At 43.5% G+C, this 18,329-nt stretch overlaps 1 protein-coding gene across 1 annotated transcript in view; it reads right to left on the reverse strand.

The window, feature by feature from the left end:
• LOC126470522 (synaptic vesicle glycoprotein 2B-like) overlaps positions 1 to 18,329 on the reverse strand; it is a 241,430-nt gene that overhangs the window by 151,008 nt on the left and 72,093 nt on the right. Inside the window, exon 2 of the mRNA XM_050098436.1 lies at positions 6,293 to 6,512. Coding sequence (XP_049954393.1) covers positions 6,293 to 6,502 — 210 coding nt within the window. The 5' untranslated portion in view covers positions 6,503 to 6,512. The remainder of the gene's footprint in view (positions 1 to 6,292; positions 6,513 to 18,329) is intronic.

An 18,329-nucleotide genomic window follows, 5' to 3' on the forward strand; every position in this document is an offset into this window, starting at 1 on the left:
AACCGCTGCGAGACGTGCAGGAAGGGAGCCAATGAGGCTCTGGAAGGTACCGTCAGAGGTGTGGATCCACGCCGACTCTAGTGCCGTGGCCAGCTGCGCTAGGCCCCGCCGCTGAAGATCCATGGCGCGAACAGCCTGGTCGGCCTGCTTCCACGTATGTTCGAGTGGGTTTAAATCCTGGGAGTCTGGTGGCTAGCGGTGCACAGTACACTCATTCTGGTGCTCTCTGAAACAACACGACATTGTGAGCTGTGTAACACGTTGCATTGTCCCACTGGAAGATGCCATCGAGCCGAGAAGAAACAAACTGTATGTAGGTGTGGACAATGTCCCCATGGATGGAAGCGTACTTGTGTTGACCCGTTGTGCCTTCGAGAACGACGAGATCACCCAAGTAATTGCACGAAAAGATTCTCCAGACCATAACTCACCGTCCTCCGGCCTGGACCATTCCGACATTGATTGCACGGAGTTTGCTTTCAGACGTTTCACGCCGTACACGTCAACAGCCGTCTGTCCAATGGTGCATAAAAAGCGATTCATCTGTAAAGGTCACCTGTCGGAATTCAGTGGACGTCCAGTTGTGTTATTGGCGTGCAAATTCCAACCTTCGTCGCCGATGAACAGCAGTTAGCACGAAACAGGCACCTACTGCGGAGGCCCATGGGCAGCAATGTTCGCTGAAAGGTCGTTGAGGAGACACTGTTAGTAGGTAGCCCTTTGGTTCATCTGGGCGGTCAGTTGCTCGACAGTTGCAAGTCTATTCGCTCGCACACATCTCTGTAATCGTCGTTCACCCCTGTCATCTATGCTTTGTGGTACACCATAACTGCCTCGGGGCCGGTTTTGGATAACGCCATTTTGCCATCCATGGTATACCTTAACCACGGCGGCACGCTAACAGTTTGCGAACTTAGCCGTTTCGGAAGTGCTTCCGCCCTTGGTCCAGAAGTCAACAATCATGACCTTTAGGACATCAGATAAATCGCTCCCTTCCAGCAATACGACGACGACTGCATCGTTTTCCGCGTCTCCCCACCACGCTTTATATACCCTCCACTGCTAGTACTGCCACCTGCCGCCTGTCAGTAGTTATTGCAAACTGACGTCGAACGTAGACGGTGGTCACATTGATGTGGCTGAACGGTGTAGACCCCAGTACGTTGTTTTCGAGGAGGAGTGTTCGTCAGAGACACGAGTATCGTCAGCAGCGCCCCAGGGAAGTATGTCAGAATCTGTCTTGTTCTCCGTAGACATAAATAATCTGATTGATAGGGTGATCAGCAGTCTTCAGGTGTTTGCTGATGACGCTTTAGTATACGGGAAGGTACCATCATTTCATCGATAAGTGCTACGTAAGTAGCCTCTTTATATGTTGGTGGCGCTGTAAACTGCATTAATATCACTGGCAGCGCTGTGCGCCCTCTGTAAGAGACTCGCTGGCTGGTCGGACTCGCAGTTTGAAGTTAATTGTTAGCAGTGATGGAGGTTAGAAGCAGGAAATTTAAGACTGATTGGACATAGATTGTAAAATGTGGGTAATGGAATTATTGACGCTTATATAATATTTGGAACTAGGCGTCACTGACGATTTTCGAACTGGATGTCACATGATTAAGGTAAAATCTGATAAATACATTGTTTTCTCTGCAACAAAATCTTTCCTTTGCTAACCACATGCTTGTTAGTAGTTAGAGCCTGCAGCAGTTAGAATCTTTTTATTTAGCTGGCTGTATACTTGCTGTATTTGCTGTAGTTCGTGTCATGAAGATTTTCTGTGAGGTAAGTGATATATGAAATGTTTGGGTTATTGTTAGGATTTCTTCTAATTCAGGGCCATTCTTTTGTGTCAATTAATAGTCAGATTGCGTTATCCTGGTATATTGTGTGTCATAAATGAATAGAATAAGTTTGAGCTGCATTTGTCAGCGAAAATTCTGTAGATCAGTGTTCAAACGATAAAGACAAGCAAAGTGACAGTACGTGAGTTTCACTCAGCAGTTTTAGAAGGTTCAGTTGTATTAAGCAATTTAAGTAATAACGTAGAAGTTTCACCTTCTCAGTTATTTCAGTTTAAGTAAGAAAACATTACACGAAGAAGGTTCAACTAGACACAGATAATGGATATCTTAAAATGAATTTCTATTTGGTGTGACGAATGGCGCTAAATGTAAAAAAAAGTTAGTTAAAGGAGATGAGTAGGGGAAACAACCCTGTAACGTTCAAATACAGCATCAGTGGTCCGCTGTTTGACAGAGTCAAGGTACGAGTATAGCGTTGCAAAACCATATGATATGGAACGAGCATGTAACGACGGTAGTAGGGAAGGCGAACGGCCGACTAGAGTTTACTGGGAGAATTTTAGGGAAGTGTAACTCATCTATAAAGGAGACTGCGTTTAGACCACTAGTGCGATCCAATCTTGAATACTGCTCGAGTGTTTTGGATCCCCACCAGGTCAGTTTAAAGGAAGACATCGAAGCAATTCCAAGGCGTCTTGCTAGGTTTATTATCAGTAGGTTCGATCAACAGCCAGTATGACGGAGATACTGAAAAAATTTAAAGAACTGGCATTTGAAACTGACTAAGGACTGTGAAATCAAGATAACAGAAATCTGGGCTCGCACGGAGGCATATGGACAGTCGCTTTTCTCTCGCCTCTTTAGCGAGTCGAACGAGAAAGGAAATGACTTTTAGTGGTACAAGGTACCCTCCTCCAAGCACCGTTATGTTTCTATTATTTTCTGATTGGGTCCTGCCTAGTGGCCTAATAATGAAACAAGTATTTGAAGTATCCGCTCTGATTATTAGAAAGTCAAAGGACATTTCAAATTTGATAGAGTACGGTAAAAATCGTACCACAAATTGTATTTTTATACTCCAATTTTACGAGATTTTAAAAGGGATCTATGGCTTTATAACACAGGAATAGTGCTCGCTGTGCGATCATTCCTTCGTTCGTGAAATTCAGACGGCACTAAAGTAAATGAGATTGCCCAGATAAATAAATTTCCCATCTGCTTCGATTACCTAAGCACAGTACAGTCCATGCTGTACTTGTACCCAAAAGAACATCTAGGACACCCTTAATCAGCTACACCTACAAGGCACAAAGAGCCGCAATCAATAATAAAAACGGAGTGTGCCATAGATAATACTGATTTATCAGAACACTGTAAGGAATATATAGAGTAATCATATCACGGACCCGGGATGAAGGATAAGTTAAGTGAAAATGCAACAGATGTTTTGCAAGATGAACTTGGACCAAAAATACTCAGATAAGGATTCGAGAAAACAAATAAAGAACTAAATCCAAAAAGACTCCCAGCTATTATGCAATAACTGCAAAATATAGCAACATTTGATAACAAAACAAAAAGTTTTCTATATGAGCTCATCAATGAAATGCATGAAAAAAGAAAAATCCCTAAAAATCCCAAGATAAGGAAATCACATCAGAAAACCCATGCCTCCAAGATACTGACAAAGATGGTACGCAACAGAATATCAAACAAAAATAATCAAAAGACAGCCGGAGATCAATTTGGATTTAGGAAAGATAGAGGAACTAGAGAAGCAGTAATTATCTTAAGAGTACTGTGTGAAAAATACTCATAATTAATAAATTACTGTTTGTAGACGTTATTGATTCCGATAAGACTTTCAGCACGGTAGAATGGTCCAGATTGATGCAAATTTTAATGCGCATTAAACTGGATCCACAGAGATAAGGAAATAATCCAGCAGCTTTAGAGGAATCAGCCAGCAGGAATCAAAATGAAAGACAGTGATGACAAATATGCAAAAGTAAATACAGGTGTTCAGCAGGTATGCAGCGTTTCCTCATTACTCTTCAACATATACAATGAGTATGCAATAAATGAACAGATAGATACATATGTTGAGGGAAGACCTGTACATGGAGAAACTATGAAAATGGTAAGATTTGCAAATGATATAGCTATCTGAGCCGGATCTGCCAGTAGTTTCCAAATGGGCATATAAGGTATAAAAAGGTATTTTCAGGAAGATAAATTGTCAAAATAAATCAGAAAAAGCTGAAATACGTCTATATAGCAAAGTTTAAGTGTAAACAAACCTAAGTCAAGATGAAGAGAATGTAAAGCACGTCACCACCTTTAAGTACTTGGACAGTTGAATAACATGCTGTAGATCATGTCAAGATATAGCTATAGAAATTTAAAAGCTAAAACGGAATTAAACAAGAAGGAGAAGTTAGTAATATCGAAAAATCGTAGTATACGTACCAGGGACAGTACATAAACCTTTTGTCTCGAACGTTGCCATATATGGCTTGGAGTCAGTAGGGGAGCCAGAACGGAAAAGATTGCAAGCTTTTGAGACGTGGTGTTGAAGAAGAGATCTGAGGATTTTAGAAGAAAAACCCTTAAATAACGTAGGAGAGAAAAGATCGTTGTGGGCGACTATCAAAGAAGAGAGAGACCGATGGGTTGGACGCATACACAGATATTGTCCATTCACTGAAATTAAAACCAGGAAAAATTCCTTCGAAGAATGGACGAAAAAGACCAAAACTTCAGTACACCAGACAGATAAAATATGATCTTAAACTGTCAACATACTCGGTACTGAAGACACTTGCAGAACACAGAGAAAATGGAGAACGAGAAGCGCTGCCGACCAGTTCATGGATTGAGAATAAAAGAAGATCTAGTACAGTGTAGAGCGTGAGTGTGGATTTTATTCGGTTTTACACGCTCATTTAGGCAAATAATGGACTGGTCCCCAATGTAAGTTTCAGAAAATGCGATATATAAACAGTTAAAATACAGTAACAAACAGAATAAAATTTATATCATTCGCAGAAAAATGACGCACACGTCTTCCCTCTACCGAAAGAACGGGCATCCAGCCATGAAACTAATACAAAAAGTAAGTTTGCCGAATCATGTAAAAATAGCGGACTCGTAACGACAGGATGAACGCTATAAAAGACTGAAATGACATATGTCTGGAGGGGCGGGGGTTACACGGTTGATGGAATTCGGCTCATACGGAAGCTTACTGATAGTTGTCCTCCCTATGCAATATTCCCGAACGGAAGGAAAAATAATAGTTGTACCTGAAGCGCAGGGGTTGCACAAAGATATGAAACACATCGAGAAATGCATATCTGAACACAAATGCAGATGCTAGCTGAGCCGACAGGTTGAGCTGTTTGACAACGAACGGCACAGGTGCAATGTCCTCAATAAGTTTCAAGCGGCAATCGTGGTCAGAACAGTATTCTGTGTAGTTGTGAGTGTATTATGTCGGAGCTAAATAAATTCGAACGTGGGCAGATTGTTGATGCTCGTATGGTAGCCGTAGTTTTCGGTATTTCAAGAGGCACCATATCAAAGGCTTGTACCGTGCACGGGGGAAAGCGGGAAAACATCATCCGCTAAGTCACAACGCGGACGAAAGTGTCTGTTGAGTGATGGCGATAGACGGTGATTGAAGAGGATTGTGATGAAAAATAAGACAACAACAGCTGCAAAATTCACTGCAGAAATGAATGTCGCACTCGTGAAACTCGCCAGCACAAAAACAACACGTAGGGCTTTCCATAAGAAGGGAATTGGAGGGCGAGCTGATAGCCGTAACAGTTAAACTTGATGACGAAACCATGAAACCTGGACTGTGGAGCGATGGAAGAGAGTCATTTGGTTAGTGGAGTCTTGCTGCACACTGTTTTCAGCTCCTGACCGAGTTTACATCCCAACAATGAAACATAGGACGGGGGAGGGGGAGGGGGAGGGAGGGGGGTCAGTGATTATTTGGGCAGCCATATCGTGGTATTCCATGGAACCCACCGTTACTCTTCGAGGTCGCATTACGGTCTACGATTATGTGTGATCGCTACCCACCTCCATCACCGTTACCTGAACTTGTCACTACTTTGCAGGAAGAACGGTATACGATCCTCTTAAGAACGATACATGACCCATATTTATTCTTTCCAAGACGACTGGGAGATGTTTTTGAATGTCAAATGGTTTACTACGCCGTATTAGGCATGGTAATGTGTTGTGTTTTTCGTGTTTCAATATTTCTGTCCATCGCTTGTAAGTGATCAAGTGTTATATCTAGTTGATGAAATTCAAACTCATTCGGAAGCATACCGGCAGTATTTCTCCCCGCGAAATATTCGCGAACGAAACTGGAAAGGAGGAAATAATAGTGGTACCTCAAGTATCACCCGGGGCACGCTGTAAGGTGGCTTGCGTGATAAAGACGTACGGGGAAGGTACGGCAGCTCACATACCTGGCGAATGGCATCTTCGTGGAACTGGGCAAGCACAGAGATATCGGAATCGACGTAATCCATGAGCTCCTCTTCGACGTCGAGCGCGGCCTCGTCGTGCGGCGCGGTGGCGAGCATCGAGCCGCCCTCCTCGGTGTACGACATGCCTTCTGTACTGCGCACCAGCGCCGCAGACTCAGACAGCACACCGGTCGATCTCCGGCCTGGCATCCTGGGTCATCTGCAAGTACATTAACAAAAGAGCAAGTCAGCTAAGGCGCGAACATTCCGTCGAGAAGCTAGACGCAAATGCACACATAAAATAAATTTTGCGTTACCCCAGTTCCCGAACTCCTGAAGGTAGACGTTGACTGTGGATACTGTATCACAGACACAGTACCTTTGACTGTTGAGAGATGTCACTAAAAGCGCCCAAAGATGTAAACAACCATGCGTGAGCAGCGCTTATTAGACGGAGGAGGTCCGACAGCCGATCAGTTCCAGTCATTCCACCAGCAAGGAGGTACACGGATCGTGTTATCTGTAGTTCAACCATGCCTAGACGGTCAATACCGCGGTTTGATCGCGTCCGCATTGTTATTTTGCGCCAGGAAGGGCTCTCAACAAGGGAAGTGTCCATGCGTCTCGGAGTGAACCACAGCGATGTTGTTCGGATATGGAGTACATACAGAGAGAATACAGAGAGACAGGAACTGTGGATGACATGGCTCGCTCAGGCCGCTCAAGGGCTACTACTTCAATGGATAACCGCTACCTACGGATTATGGCTCGGAGGAACCCTGACAGCAACGCCACCATGTTGAATAACGCTTTTTGCACAGCCGTCGTGTTATGACTCAAACTGTGCGCAATGGGCTGCATGATGCCCTGCTTCGCTCCCGACGTCCATGGCGAGGTCCATTTTTGCAACCACGACACCACGCAGTGCGGTACACATGGGCCCAACAAGATGCCGAATGGACCGCTCAGAACTGGTATCACGTTCTCTTCATCGATGAGTGTCACATATGCCTTCAGCCAGACAATCGTCGGAGACGTGTTTGGAGGCAACCTGGTCAGGCTGAACGCCTTAGACACACTGTCCAGCGAGTGCAGCAAGGTGGAGGTTCCTTCATGTTTTGGGGTGGCATTATGTGAGGCCGACGTACGCCGCTGGTGGTCATGGACGGTGCCATAACGGCTGTACGATACGTGAATGTCATCCTCCAACCGGTAGTGCAATCATATCGGCATCATATTGGCGAGGCATCCGCCTTCATGGACGACAATTCGCGCCCCCATCGTGCACATCTTGTGAATGACTTCCTTCAGGATAACGACATTGCTCGACTAGAGTGGCGAGCATGTTCTCCAGACATGAACCCTGTCGAACATGCCTGAGATAGATTTAAAAGGGCTGTTTATGGATGACGTGACCCACCAACCACTCTGAGGGATCTACGACGAATCACCGTTGAGGAGTGGGACAATCTGGACCAATAGTGCCTTGATGCACTTGTGGATAATATGCCACGACGAATACAGGTATGCATCAATGCAAGACGTGCTACTGGGTATTAGAGGCACCGGTGTGTACAGCAATCTGGATCACCACCTCTGAAAGTTTCGCTGCATGGTAGTACAACATGCAATGTGTGGTTTTCATGAGCAATAAAAAGGGCAGAAATGATATTTATGTTGATCTCTGTTCCAATTTTCTGTACAGGTTTCGGAACTCTTGGAACCGAGGTGATGCAAAACTTTTTTTGATGTGTGTAGTTATGAACGTTTCTGAGATCGTACAGAAGTATTCAGAAATCACAGTTTGGAGACGGTGGCTGTTTTTTTTAGTTTTAAATTATGTTTTTCAATGGAAGTTGACTCTTATTAGGGGTAAAAGCGGAAGAGATGGTGGGTGGATGGGGTGAGAAAGACTAGACTCTAGTCTAGTCTACAGTAATTTCCAAGCATGTCTGATGTCCTCCGGACATATTCGTAGCAGTTCACACCACTAAAAGTAGGTGGCAGACGTGTCATATAACGTAAGAGACCGAATAGTTTTGAGTCAGGGTAAAGCTCCAGTCTTTCTGTGTCTACTGGGATTCTGAAGCAACTATGCTTTCCTTCAAACAGGCCAATACACTTTCTTAACGGTATTCAAGAACTTCTGGAAGAGTATTACACAGTTATAGGGTTTGACATTGTTTTCAGTGCTGCTCTTCCCAAGAACGAGAAGAAAAACTTCAGACGTGACGGAAAAGGCAGTCAGTAGAGTGTAGATTACGTAGAAAATTCGGTGAGACTGTACTATGGTGGCAGCTTCGGGCTTCCTTATTAGGATATTTCGGCGCTATCTTAGCGAAATTTGTCACTTTAAACAGTTACGTGTATTATATTGCTGTACCCTTCTTTTACGTCCGCCTCCGTAGCTGAGAAGGCAGCCGGCTAAATGCCATGTGGAGGAACTGGTTTCGATTTATGGGACTGCCAGGTCTGTTTCCATGATGGGAGGACTGGAACGGGTTACGCTCAGCCTCATGATGCCATTTGAGGAGAGGCTCCGGCTCACGAAACATGACAACGGCTGGGAGAGTGGCGTGCTGAACCCATGCCCTTCCATACCGCATCGGAGTCCGCGAGAAATACGGGCCCAGCGACGAACTTATGACTTCGCACTACCCGGCTTGTCCGCCAAACTTCGCGAACGCTCGGCCTCGTACAGGGCCGACGGAATACCAGTGTTGTTTTTGTTGCGGTCTTCAGTCTAAGGACTGATTTAATGCAGCTCTCCATGCTACTCTATCCTGTACAGTCCTCTTCATCTCCAGGTAACTACTGCAACTACATCCTTCTGAGTCTGCTAACCGTATCCATCTCTTGGTCTCCCTCTACGATTTTTACTCTCCACACTTCCTTTCAGTATTAAATTGGTGATCCTTTGACGTTTCAGGATATGTCCTACCTCCCGATCCCTTCTTCTAGTCAGGTTTTGCCACAAGTTTCTTTTCTCTCCGAATCTGTTCAGTACCTCCTCATTAGTTACGTGATCTACCCATCTAATCTTCAGCATTCTTCTGTAGCACCGCATTTAAAGAGCTTCTATTCTCTTCTTATCTAGACTGTTTATCGTCCATGTTTGATTTCCATGCATGGCTACACTCCATACATATACTATGAGAAAAGACTTTCTGACACTTAAATCCATACTCTATAGACCGAGCGAGGTGGCGCAGTGGTTAGCACACTGGACTCGCATTCGGGAGGACGACGGTTCAATCCCGTCTCCGGCCATCCTGATTTAGGATTTCCCTAAATCGTTTCAGGCAAATGCCGGGATGGTTCCTTTGAAAGGGCACGGCCGATTTCCTTCCCAATCCTTCCCTAACCCGAGCTTGCGATCCGTCTCTAATGACCTCGTTGTCGACGGGACGTTAAACACTACCCACCACCACCATACTCTATACGCTCCCTCAGAAACGCTTTTCTTGGCATTGTCAGTCTACATTTTATATCCTCTCTACTTCGGCCATCATCAGTTATTTTGTTGCCCAAATAGCAAATCTCACCTACTACTACTCGTTTCCTAATTTGATTCCCTTAGCGTCACCTGATTTAATTGTAATGGAAAAGGTACCCACTAAAGGTGTTAACTTCCTCATGTGCTGTCGAGAGCTTACATGCATTTAAACACGCAGTCAAAAACTATTAATCTCATCTGAAGTAGCTGCTGGCTCCCAGCCGGAGACGGCTGCTGGCACGCGTAACGCCTGCAGTGTCACGTGCTGCGACGGAGCGCTACGGCATGTCTTTCTCGTGGGCCCCAATCCGCATCCAATGACGCCATTGGCAGAGGATGACACAGCGGTCGATCGGTACCGATGGGCCGCCAGGGGCACGTGAACGGAGTTAATCTTTACGTCACCCCTGTTCTACACTCCCTTTATGGATGCTACGGCGACACCATAAACACATATTTTATTTTGTTGTACCCCTACAGTATATACGAAACCGAATTTATTTGCTCGTCGTCAAACAAAAAGACAGACTAGACTGGACTGTTAAGCCACTCATCTTCAGTGTGTTGGCGTCCCTTTACTTCTGTTGATGTAAAGGATTTGGAAATGTGAACAACTGCCGTCAGCCTAATGGCTACTCTCAGGCGGGTACTGCCGGCAGTTAAGCGATAGCATTCAGAACTGACAGAGAATAAAGGCTGCTGGGCTATGAAGCCGCGAATTATTTGAGGTGTCGCGAATCATGGCAGTCATGAGACAGTTGGATTTTAGCCGAGCAGTCGTGCTGAACCTTTGCCCGACGAAGACAATCTTAGGGACAGTTTCTTCCCGATGAAAATCAGTCTTCTAAGAGTATCGAAATCTACGTGAAGAGTAATCTTTGCGTTATGTGCGGTCATTGCATCCTTAATCTAGTATTAAGACGACACAGTGGGTTGTCTGTTCTGCAATTGATAGCAGGAATACGCACACTTATTCTGCCAGAGAATAGGCATAATGCTACCAGTAAATAATCAACATACACGTACCTCATTTAATTACATGGTCAGTACATCTTAATTCCCCACCCTAGTAATACCACATACAATAATTAAAAATAAACAACCAAACGTCAGCGACTAAGACGGTTCTAGTACGGCTCTTGCCCAGACCCTTTCTAAACGGAAGCCAGTTAGCGCCTGAGACAGTAAATTATTAGCAGAACGACTAAAAGTTCCACAACAATATATTGACAAGTTGTTTAAATATCTGCGTTTATGTTTTATTATATCTGCTGAAGAGAAGTGCACGCTGTAATCTGTAACCGGAATATTGACAGTTATTACGAACAGAACTCTGTTCAGGTATTGTATGGCTTCTTTTGCTCAGACTGTCAGTGCTGTTACTACCAAAATGTAGTGTGACCCGCAAGTCCGTTAACATTTGAAAATGGAATACTTCACGGAATAACGTAGGCAGAGACGTAAAAATTGACACACATGCTTGAAAAGACGTGGGCTTATATTGAAACCAAAAAAGTGCACAAAATGACCAAGCGATGTGGCTTCGTGCGTTACAAAAGCAATAATTAGCATAACACTTGATTTTTTAGCAAAGATGATGTTCTTTATAACATATACTCAATATGTCGGCTGTCATTAATGGTTCAAATGGCTCTGAGCACTATGGGACTCAACTGCTGTGGTCATCAGTCCCCTAGAACTTAGAACTAATTAAACCTAACGACATCACACACATCCATGCCCGAGGCAGGATTCGAACCTGCGACCGTAGCAGCAGCGCGGCTCCGGACTGGAGCGCCTAGAACCGCACGACCACCGCGGCCGGCTGGCTGTCATTAATCAACAAGACCCATAGTCGAGGGACAATGCTGCAAACATCACTGTACAACATACCAGTAGGTATGGTGAGAAATTGCCGTCGGATGTTGTCTTTTAGCATCCCTAATGGGATCGGACGATCGCGGTAGACTTGCGGCTTCACGTAACCCCACAACCAATAATCACACGGATTGCGGTCTATGGACCTGCGAGACCAAGCATGACGTAAGTGGCGGCTCAGCACGATATTGTGTGTGCTTGAGTTTATCCATTTCGATAATAAAGCTCTCTCTCTCCACTCTCTTTAATTATTATTTCATACCCCTCGCCTCATATGGGCGGGTTGTGGGCCGTCAGCGGCACAATACTCTGCTCTTCAGCAAAGAGCATTCTAAAAAATATAACAAAGCTTAGAGAAAAAGGAATATAAGGAATGTTTTAATTTAAATGATAAAGGTCAATGATGGATACTAAAAGGACGAAAAATATATACAATTAAAAAACGCAGTTGCAACGTAGGGATAGTCTTCTATGGAATAGCACTGGAGCGCTGCACTTTCACCTAAAATCTGAAGGACCTACACTGGTTGAGAAGTACTGTGGGAGCAGAGAAAATGTTCCATAGAGTTGAGGAGTCTGGGTAAAAAAAATAGGCATCTGTTTGGTAGGGAAAGCATGGAGATGATAGGTAGGAGCTGAGGCAGATAGTGGACGTAGAGACGTTGGAAAGACAAAGGGAGAGGAAAAGTGTTGTGCGTGGGTATGGTAGTGGCTACACTAGGGATAGATGGAGAGGGAAAAGGAGAGAGAAGCGCTGATCTGGAGTGGGACAGATGGGGAAGAGTTAAAGTTAGTAAGAGGGATAAATGTCTGGGCGATTCTCAGTGTCTGGGAGAGAGAGTTGGTTCAAGTTGAGATGGGATATGGAGTATGTGTAGGTATAGGGACGAAGGGATGTGTTTGTGAAGGCGCGGGAGCATGCCAAGGCTGGTGATCAGAGTGGAGACAACACCGTTATTGGAATCTAGTCTGCGGATAGTGTAAGAGATGAGGAGGTGTTCGATGTGGCTGAGGAGGAGTTGGAACTTGATGACATGGTAGAGAATCCTTATGGGGAAGGTAAACGATTTGGACGGACTTACAGGACTTTGGGGGAGGATCCACGTAAAATTTACGTAGCAGAGGATGGGTTGGATAACTTCCTCTCTCACTACAGCTCTTTTAATATACGATTCCCATGCGGTGTCAATGACATGTTGCTGTCCAGCGCCGTCTGTGGGCCGGTTTTTGCACTCGTTTTTGGTTCCAATAAAACCTCATGACATTTGAAGCCTGTGTGTCAAGTACAAACTCTCTGCCTACATTATTCCCACGGACTTTTGGGTTACCCCGTATGTTAACTGCCCTCCGAACCTCTGTGTACATTAATATAGAAGTAAATTGTGGAATTCTTTATCAGTGATGACAAATTTCACTACTTAGCTTATTACATACGTTACCTCAACAAACGCGCAAAGATACTGGTTTGGCAAATGTATTATCACATTCCCAGGTTTATGTAACGTATCCTTGTAGTAGATGCAACAGAATACAATAATATCACATCAGTAATTAATACTGAAAGAGGTTATTATGCCCAATAACTGGCTGCTTTACTTTCTGTGGAGCTGTACTGAGCAAGGAACAACAGATAATTATAGGAATGATAGGTGTTATCAACGAGTAAGTGATTGCTGAGAAACCGATCGTGCGACTTTATCCTTGAAGGAATACTGTTCATAGGTCAGCAGGCGTAAAATGAATAGCTGTTCCACTTAAAAACGACAAACAATAGCCCAAGACGTTAAAAGGGTACGTACATTGCTCATAACAAAGCAATAAACTTTAACTTCTCAGTTTACAATCTCTCGCTCGCGGTCACTTCGCCAAACAGCACCTTAATGGACGCATGTTCATGTGATGTGCCGTTCAAATACCTCTCTACGGAACATATTCCTTGGTCCTCCCAAAAATAAATTTAGATGTACACAAGAATGGTTCCTTCAACGACCTTGTAACCGGTTTTGTTCTGCCACCCTTCCCCACCGAGCCAGTGCTTGATGTTGAGTAAACTCGACGTCGACTGGATGTTAAATGTCTTGTCCTATCGCAAATATGGCCTGAAAGAGCTGGAAACGAAAGGGGACACCGTATAATCAATGGTGATAAAAATCAAAGGATCAATGAACTCCGTGTTTTAACAGTGATGCGCAATCTGTGATTCTGTGCCTTAAATGGATTTAGAAAAAGCTAGATGAGGGGAACCTATAAAGTCTTATTATGAAAGAAAACACTGATTGTTACATTAAAATTTAGATAATTTGCTGAAGAAACAGTAACAGATATATTTCTCGAATAAAAACCTGCACCGGTACAACTGATGCACGTGTGAGTACATTGGAACGGCGCCTTCTAGAGATGTTTAACTTCTGATGAAGCGAGTTATTCTGTACGTTGTAATTAATAAAGACATTTACAATACATACCTATTGCTATTCGCCGGACACTGAGCAAAGAACTGATTCCACTCTTAACCTCACTGCTAACAGTATATGATTCGAGTCATGAAAGACACACAACCCCGTTTATCGCACATATATTGTGTTAGAACGCGACTCGTAGTACAAAGTAATGAAATCAGCATGTTGCCACATCCGCTCATCAGTTTTCCGTTTGTTATTACACCTAGCATGAATGTAAGCAATGCTCTGTCAAAACGGTTAAAAAAGTTTAAATTTTTTTATTTTAAGGATGAACAAAAGAAAAAAATATCAGGGAAATGGATACCTTTGTACACCATGTATGCACAAGACACACAAATGAAGTATTTATTTACTATCATAGAGGCCAGTGTGTTTTGTTAGTAACACAAGTTATCCTGAAGAATCATATACTGCTTAGTAGTAAACGTAAATCAGTATCTTAAAAGCTTACACATTATACTAGAGTCAGTGAATTCTACCCCGTTACTGGAGCTGATATCGATGGCTACAGGGCACACCCTGCGGGCATTAACAGGAATCCACGCGGTACGTGTCTTGCGTATTATCATCGGGAAAAAGAAACTCCTTTTATGCAAATATAAACTACTAAACGGGGACTGATAAAGTTCGTCAGAGCTTTATGTAAAATTTTATATCAGTATCAGTCACGCAATTATCTCATTGCGAGTGTTTTCGAGGGCAATGCTGGATATTTACAATATATTCTTGGGAAGTATTGGATTCTAGCCTGAAATGCAGGTAGGATAACCAAGATAATATCATGATTATAGCAACACAAAGTAAATGCTCTACCTTATTGCAAGTCGTTTAAAATATATACAAAGTCCTTTCGAAAAGTTCCATTGTGAAATTGTATCTGAACACCAGTCTTGACCGAAATACTTCTCTATGATCAAATGTTATACTTGTGATGTTCCACAGTCGAACATTATGTCTTCAGTAAGAACTCCTCTATAAAGTTGTAGCAAGCATTTTCTTCCGCCATTTAGAATCTTTCGTTCGTCCTTCCTTTCGCTGTTTTCAATGTTACAGCCAAGTAAAACTTTTATTGAAGTAAGGTCGAGGGACCTCACAGAATACTTAAGCTACACCGTCCAGCCAAAAAGTTCCGAGCCTGACTTTTTCTTCCTGTAGAAGGGCGTAATCGCAGCAACTACAGTAGCAGTTTGAACTAACAACTGTAAACAACAGCTGCGCATGGCAGTGTTAAGTAATGGGCGTGCGTTAGTAATGAGTCAATGTTGTTGTATCACAAATCGATATGGAGCAACATCTCTGAATCAAATATTCAAGACATTCTCGATAAAACTATGAAGAAGAGGTAATGCATATAAAGTTTGTCCTGCACGTCTTGACTCTTGAACAAAAACGACGACACGTGGACGTCTGCCACGACTTGATTGAAATGCAAAACACGGACAGACTTTTATCTAGGAAAAATTATCACATGTGACGACAGTTTGTGTTATCAATAAGAACCTACCCCAAAACGACAGAGTGTAGGAATTTACATGAAGGATCAACGCTTTGACGACATAATCGACATTCAAGACAATGTGACGCGCGAATTGAATAAAATATCAAAGAACGACTTTTCTGGAAGTTTCACGTGGTTGTATGAACTTCCTGTGCGTTGTGTACAAGTGCGAAGAGACTATGTAGAACACATGTAGCATTAAAACCATTATCTTAACTTTTCTCAATTTTTTTTGTTAATCCAGTTCGAAGCTTTTTGGCCTTACTGGGTAATTGTCGATACCGGAAATAATAAAATAGCTTACATGAATGAGGGAGCTGCCACACAAATAGTAACAGCTCGAAAACCATAAAATATTTCACATGAGGTTTGAATGTGTTATTGCGATAGTAATGTGGCATAGTATTTCGACACAGCCGTAACGCAATGCCTGCAAATGACAGGTAATTTCATATTTGAGAAGAGGACGGCGACTGGTGCTGTGAGGAAGCTTGGTGACAGCTATAATAATCAATATTATCTATAAGCCATTCTGATGCTCTATGAATAGTCATTGGTCGATTGATGAACGGTCAAGAGCACACAAAGGTGGTGTGGTGACTATATATACAAGCTCCTGTTGTCGATACCACACCATTTCTAGCCGAAGAGTCGCTATGCTGTTGGTTCAGCCAAACGAGTAATGTCTGTGAGGAGTACGGTGATCGATATGTGCTGAGATGCATTCGTAGGAGTAGAAACTCCACTCAGCGCCAACTATGGTGTGCCATCGTGCAGGTAGAGAAGGGATAACATCTTCAAGTAGGCTACTATGCGCTGAATGTTTCATACGGGTAACATGTAACCAGGACATCGAGTCACGTTTATATAGGTCACTGGAGGGAGCGAATGCTATGGGGAGATCAACGTGTACACTGGATTACAGATCAAGGGTAGCTAGTGTAGTTACCGGTGGGCCTTGGTTTGGATTTCAAACTGTCAGCAGAGGGATCATGATATAATGAAAAGCGGTAATCCATCATTATTCATAATATATTTAAAAATGACTTGCCTTCTCACCAGGCAGTCTCTGTGTGTCCTGTGGTGTAATTTTTGATAGTATGATCAAGTATTTCTGTAACGAACAATGACTTGGCGGCTTTGCAGAGATGGCATGCTTGCCGTCACTAGCAAGTGATTATTTCATCTCGCAATAAAACTTTTGACCACACACAGTTTGTCTGTGAATTAATATTTTCATCAGCAAATAAGTTGTGGATGGAGTGGTTCGGCTTCATTCCCCGAAGTAAACTGCATAGAGCATGTATGGAAAGCTCTCAGTAGCCTTGTTGGTTCGTAATCCTCCTTCGCAGAGCCTTGCTGCGCTGAAACGAGCTGTGGTCGAAGAACGGTATTATTTCTCCTGGAGCTTATAGTCACCATTTTCGACAGTGTCATAAACCTCTATACACACAGTTTTGCTGTCACAGCTAATTATACACTGGACTGATGTTACTTTTCTACAAAACTTACATATCTATTCTGTAAATTATAAGCTTTTTCTATGTACATCGTTTTTGTTTCTGAACAGTTTATACAAGCTTAAAAAAAGCTGTATGTCATATTTTTACCTAAGCTAAGTAATATAACGGCAACGGCCTTGCCGCAGTGGATGCACCGGTTCCTGTAAGATCACCGAAGTTAAGCGCTGTCGGCCGTGGCTGGCACTTGGATGGGTGATAATCCAGCCGCCATGCGCTGTTGCCATTTTTCGGGGTACACTCAGCCTCGTGACGCCATTGAGGAGCTACTCGACCGAATAGTAGCGGCTCCAGTCCAAGAAAACCATCCTAACGACCGGGAGAGCAGTGTGCTGACCACACGCTTCTCCTATTTGCATCCTCAACTGAGGATGACACGGCGGTCGGATGGCCCCAATGGGGCACTTGTGGCCTGAAGATGGAGTGCTTGCTTGCTTAAGTTTTATAACGCTGGACAGAATGATTGTGGTTTTACTTCATTTATGACAACCCATCTTCTCAGACTTACTGATAATGCCAGAGGACGGTAGTAAGTGTATGTTGGAAGCTGTTGAATGTGGAGGTTATATGAATGTAATTGTTCTCAAGTTTCATTCCATTGTTCTGAAATGTACACTATCTGAGCAAAAGTATCCGGACACCCTTTAGCAGACATTACTATTGGATGTGTCCACCCTTCGCCATTATGACGGTTTGAACTCTGCTGGGAAAAAATTCAGTGAGGTTTCTGAATATCTCTGAAGAAACCAGAGAAGGTAGTGATGTTGGGCGCTTGGATTATTAGCGAAATCGACGTTCTAATCCACCCCAAACGTGTTCCATTGGGTTCAGGTCGGGTCTCTGGTCTGGCCAGTCCGTTTCAGGATTGTTATCGTCCACAAAACATTGCCCGACAGATACTGATTTACGTCAGGGCGCATTGTCATCCCCACAGGGGATAGCGCGGTTCATCTCTACAAATCACTCGTTTCCAGTCATTCATTGTTCCTTTACAACACCTCAACTGTCGCCTAGCATTGACTACAGAAATGTGTGGTTTATGAGGAGCCGTTCGACCGCTGTACCAAATCTTATTAGCGTCCAACGCACAGTAATTGCTCTGGCTGGACTGCTAGTAGCACTTTGGAATTCATGAGTGATCTCTTCCGCTGATATCACGCGACTTTTTACAACAACCGTCCGC

The sequence above is a fragment of the Schistocerca serialis genome, chromosome 3, assembly GCF_023864345.2.
Source record: "Schistocerca serialis cubense isolate TAMUIC-IGC-003099 chromosome 3, iqSchSeri2.2, whole genome shotgun sequence".
In the NCBI taxonomy this organism is placed as follows: domain Eukaryota; kingdom Metazoa; phylum Arthropoda; class Insecta; order Orthoptera; family Acrididae; genus Schistocerca; species Schistocerca serialis.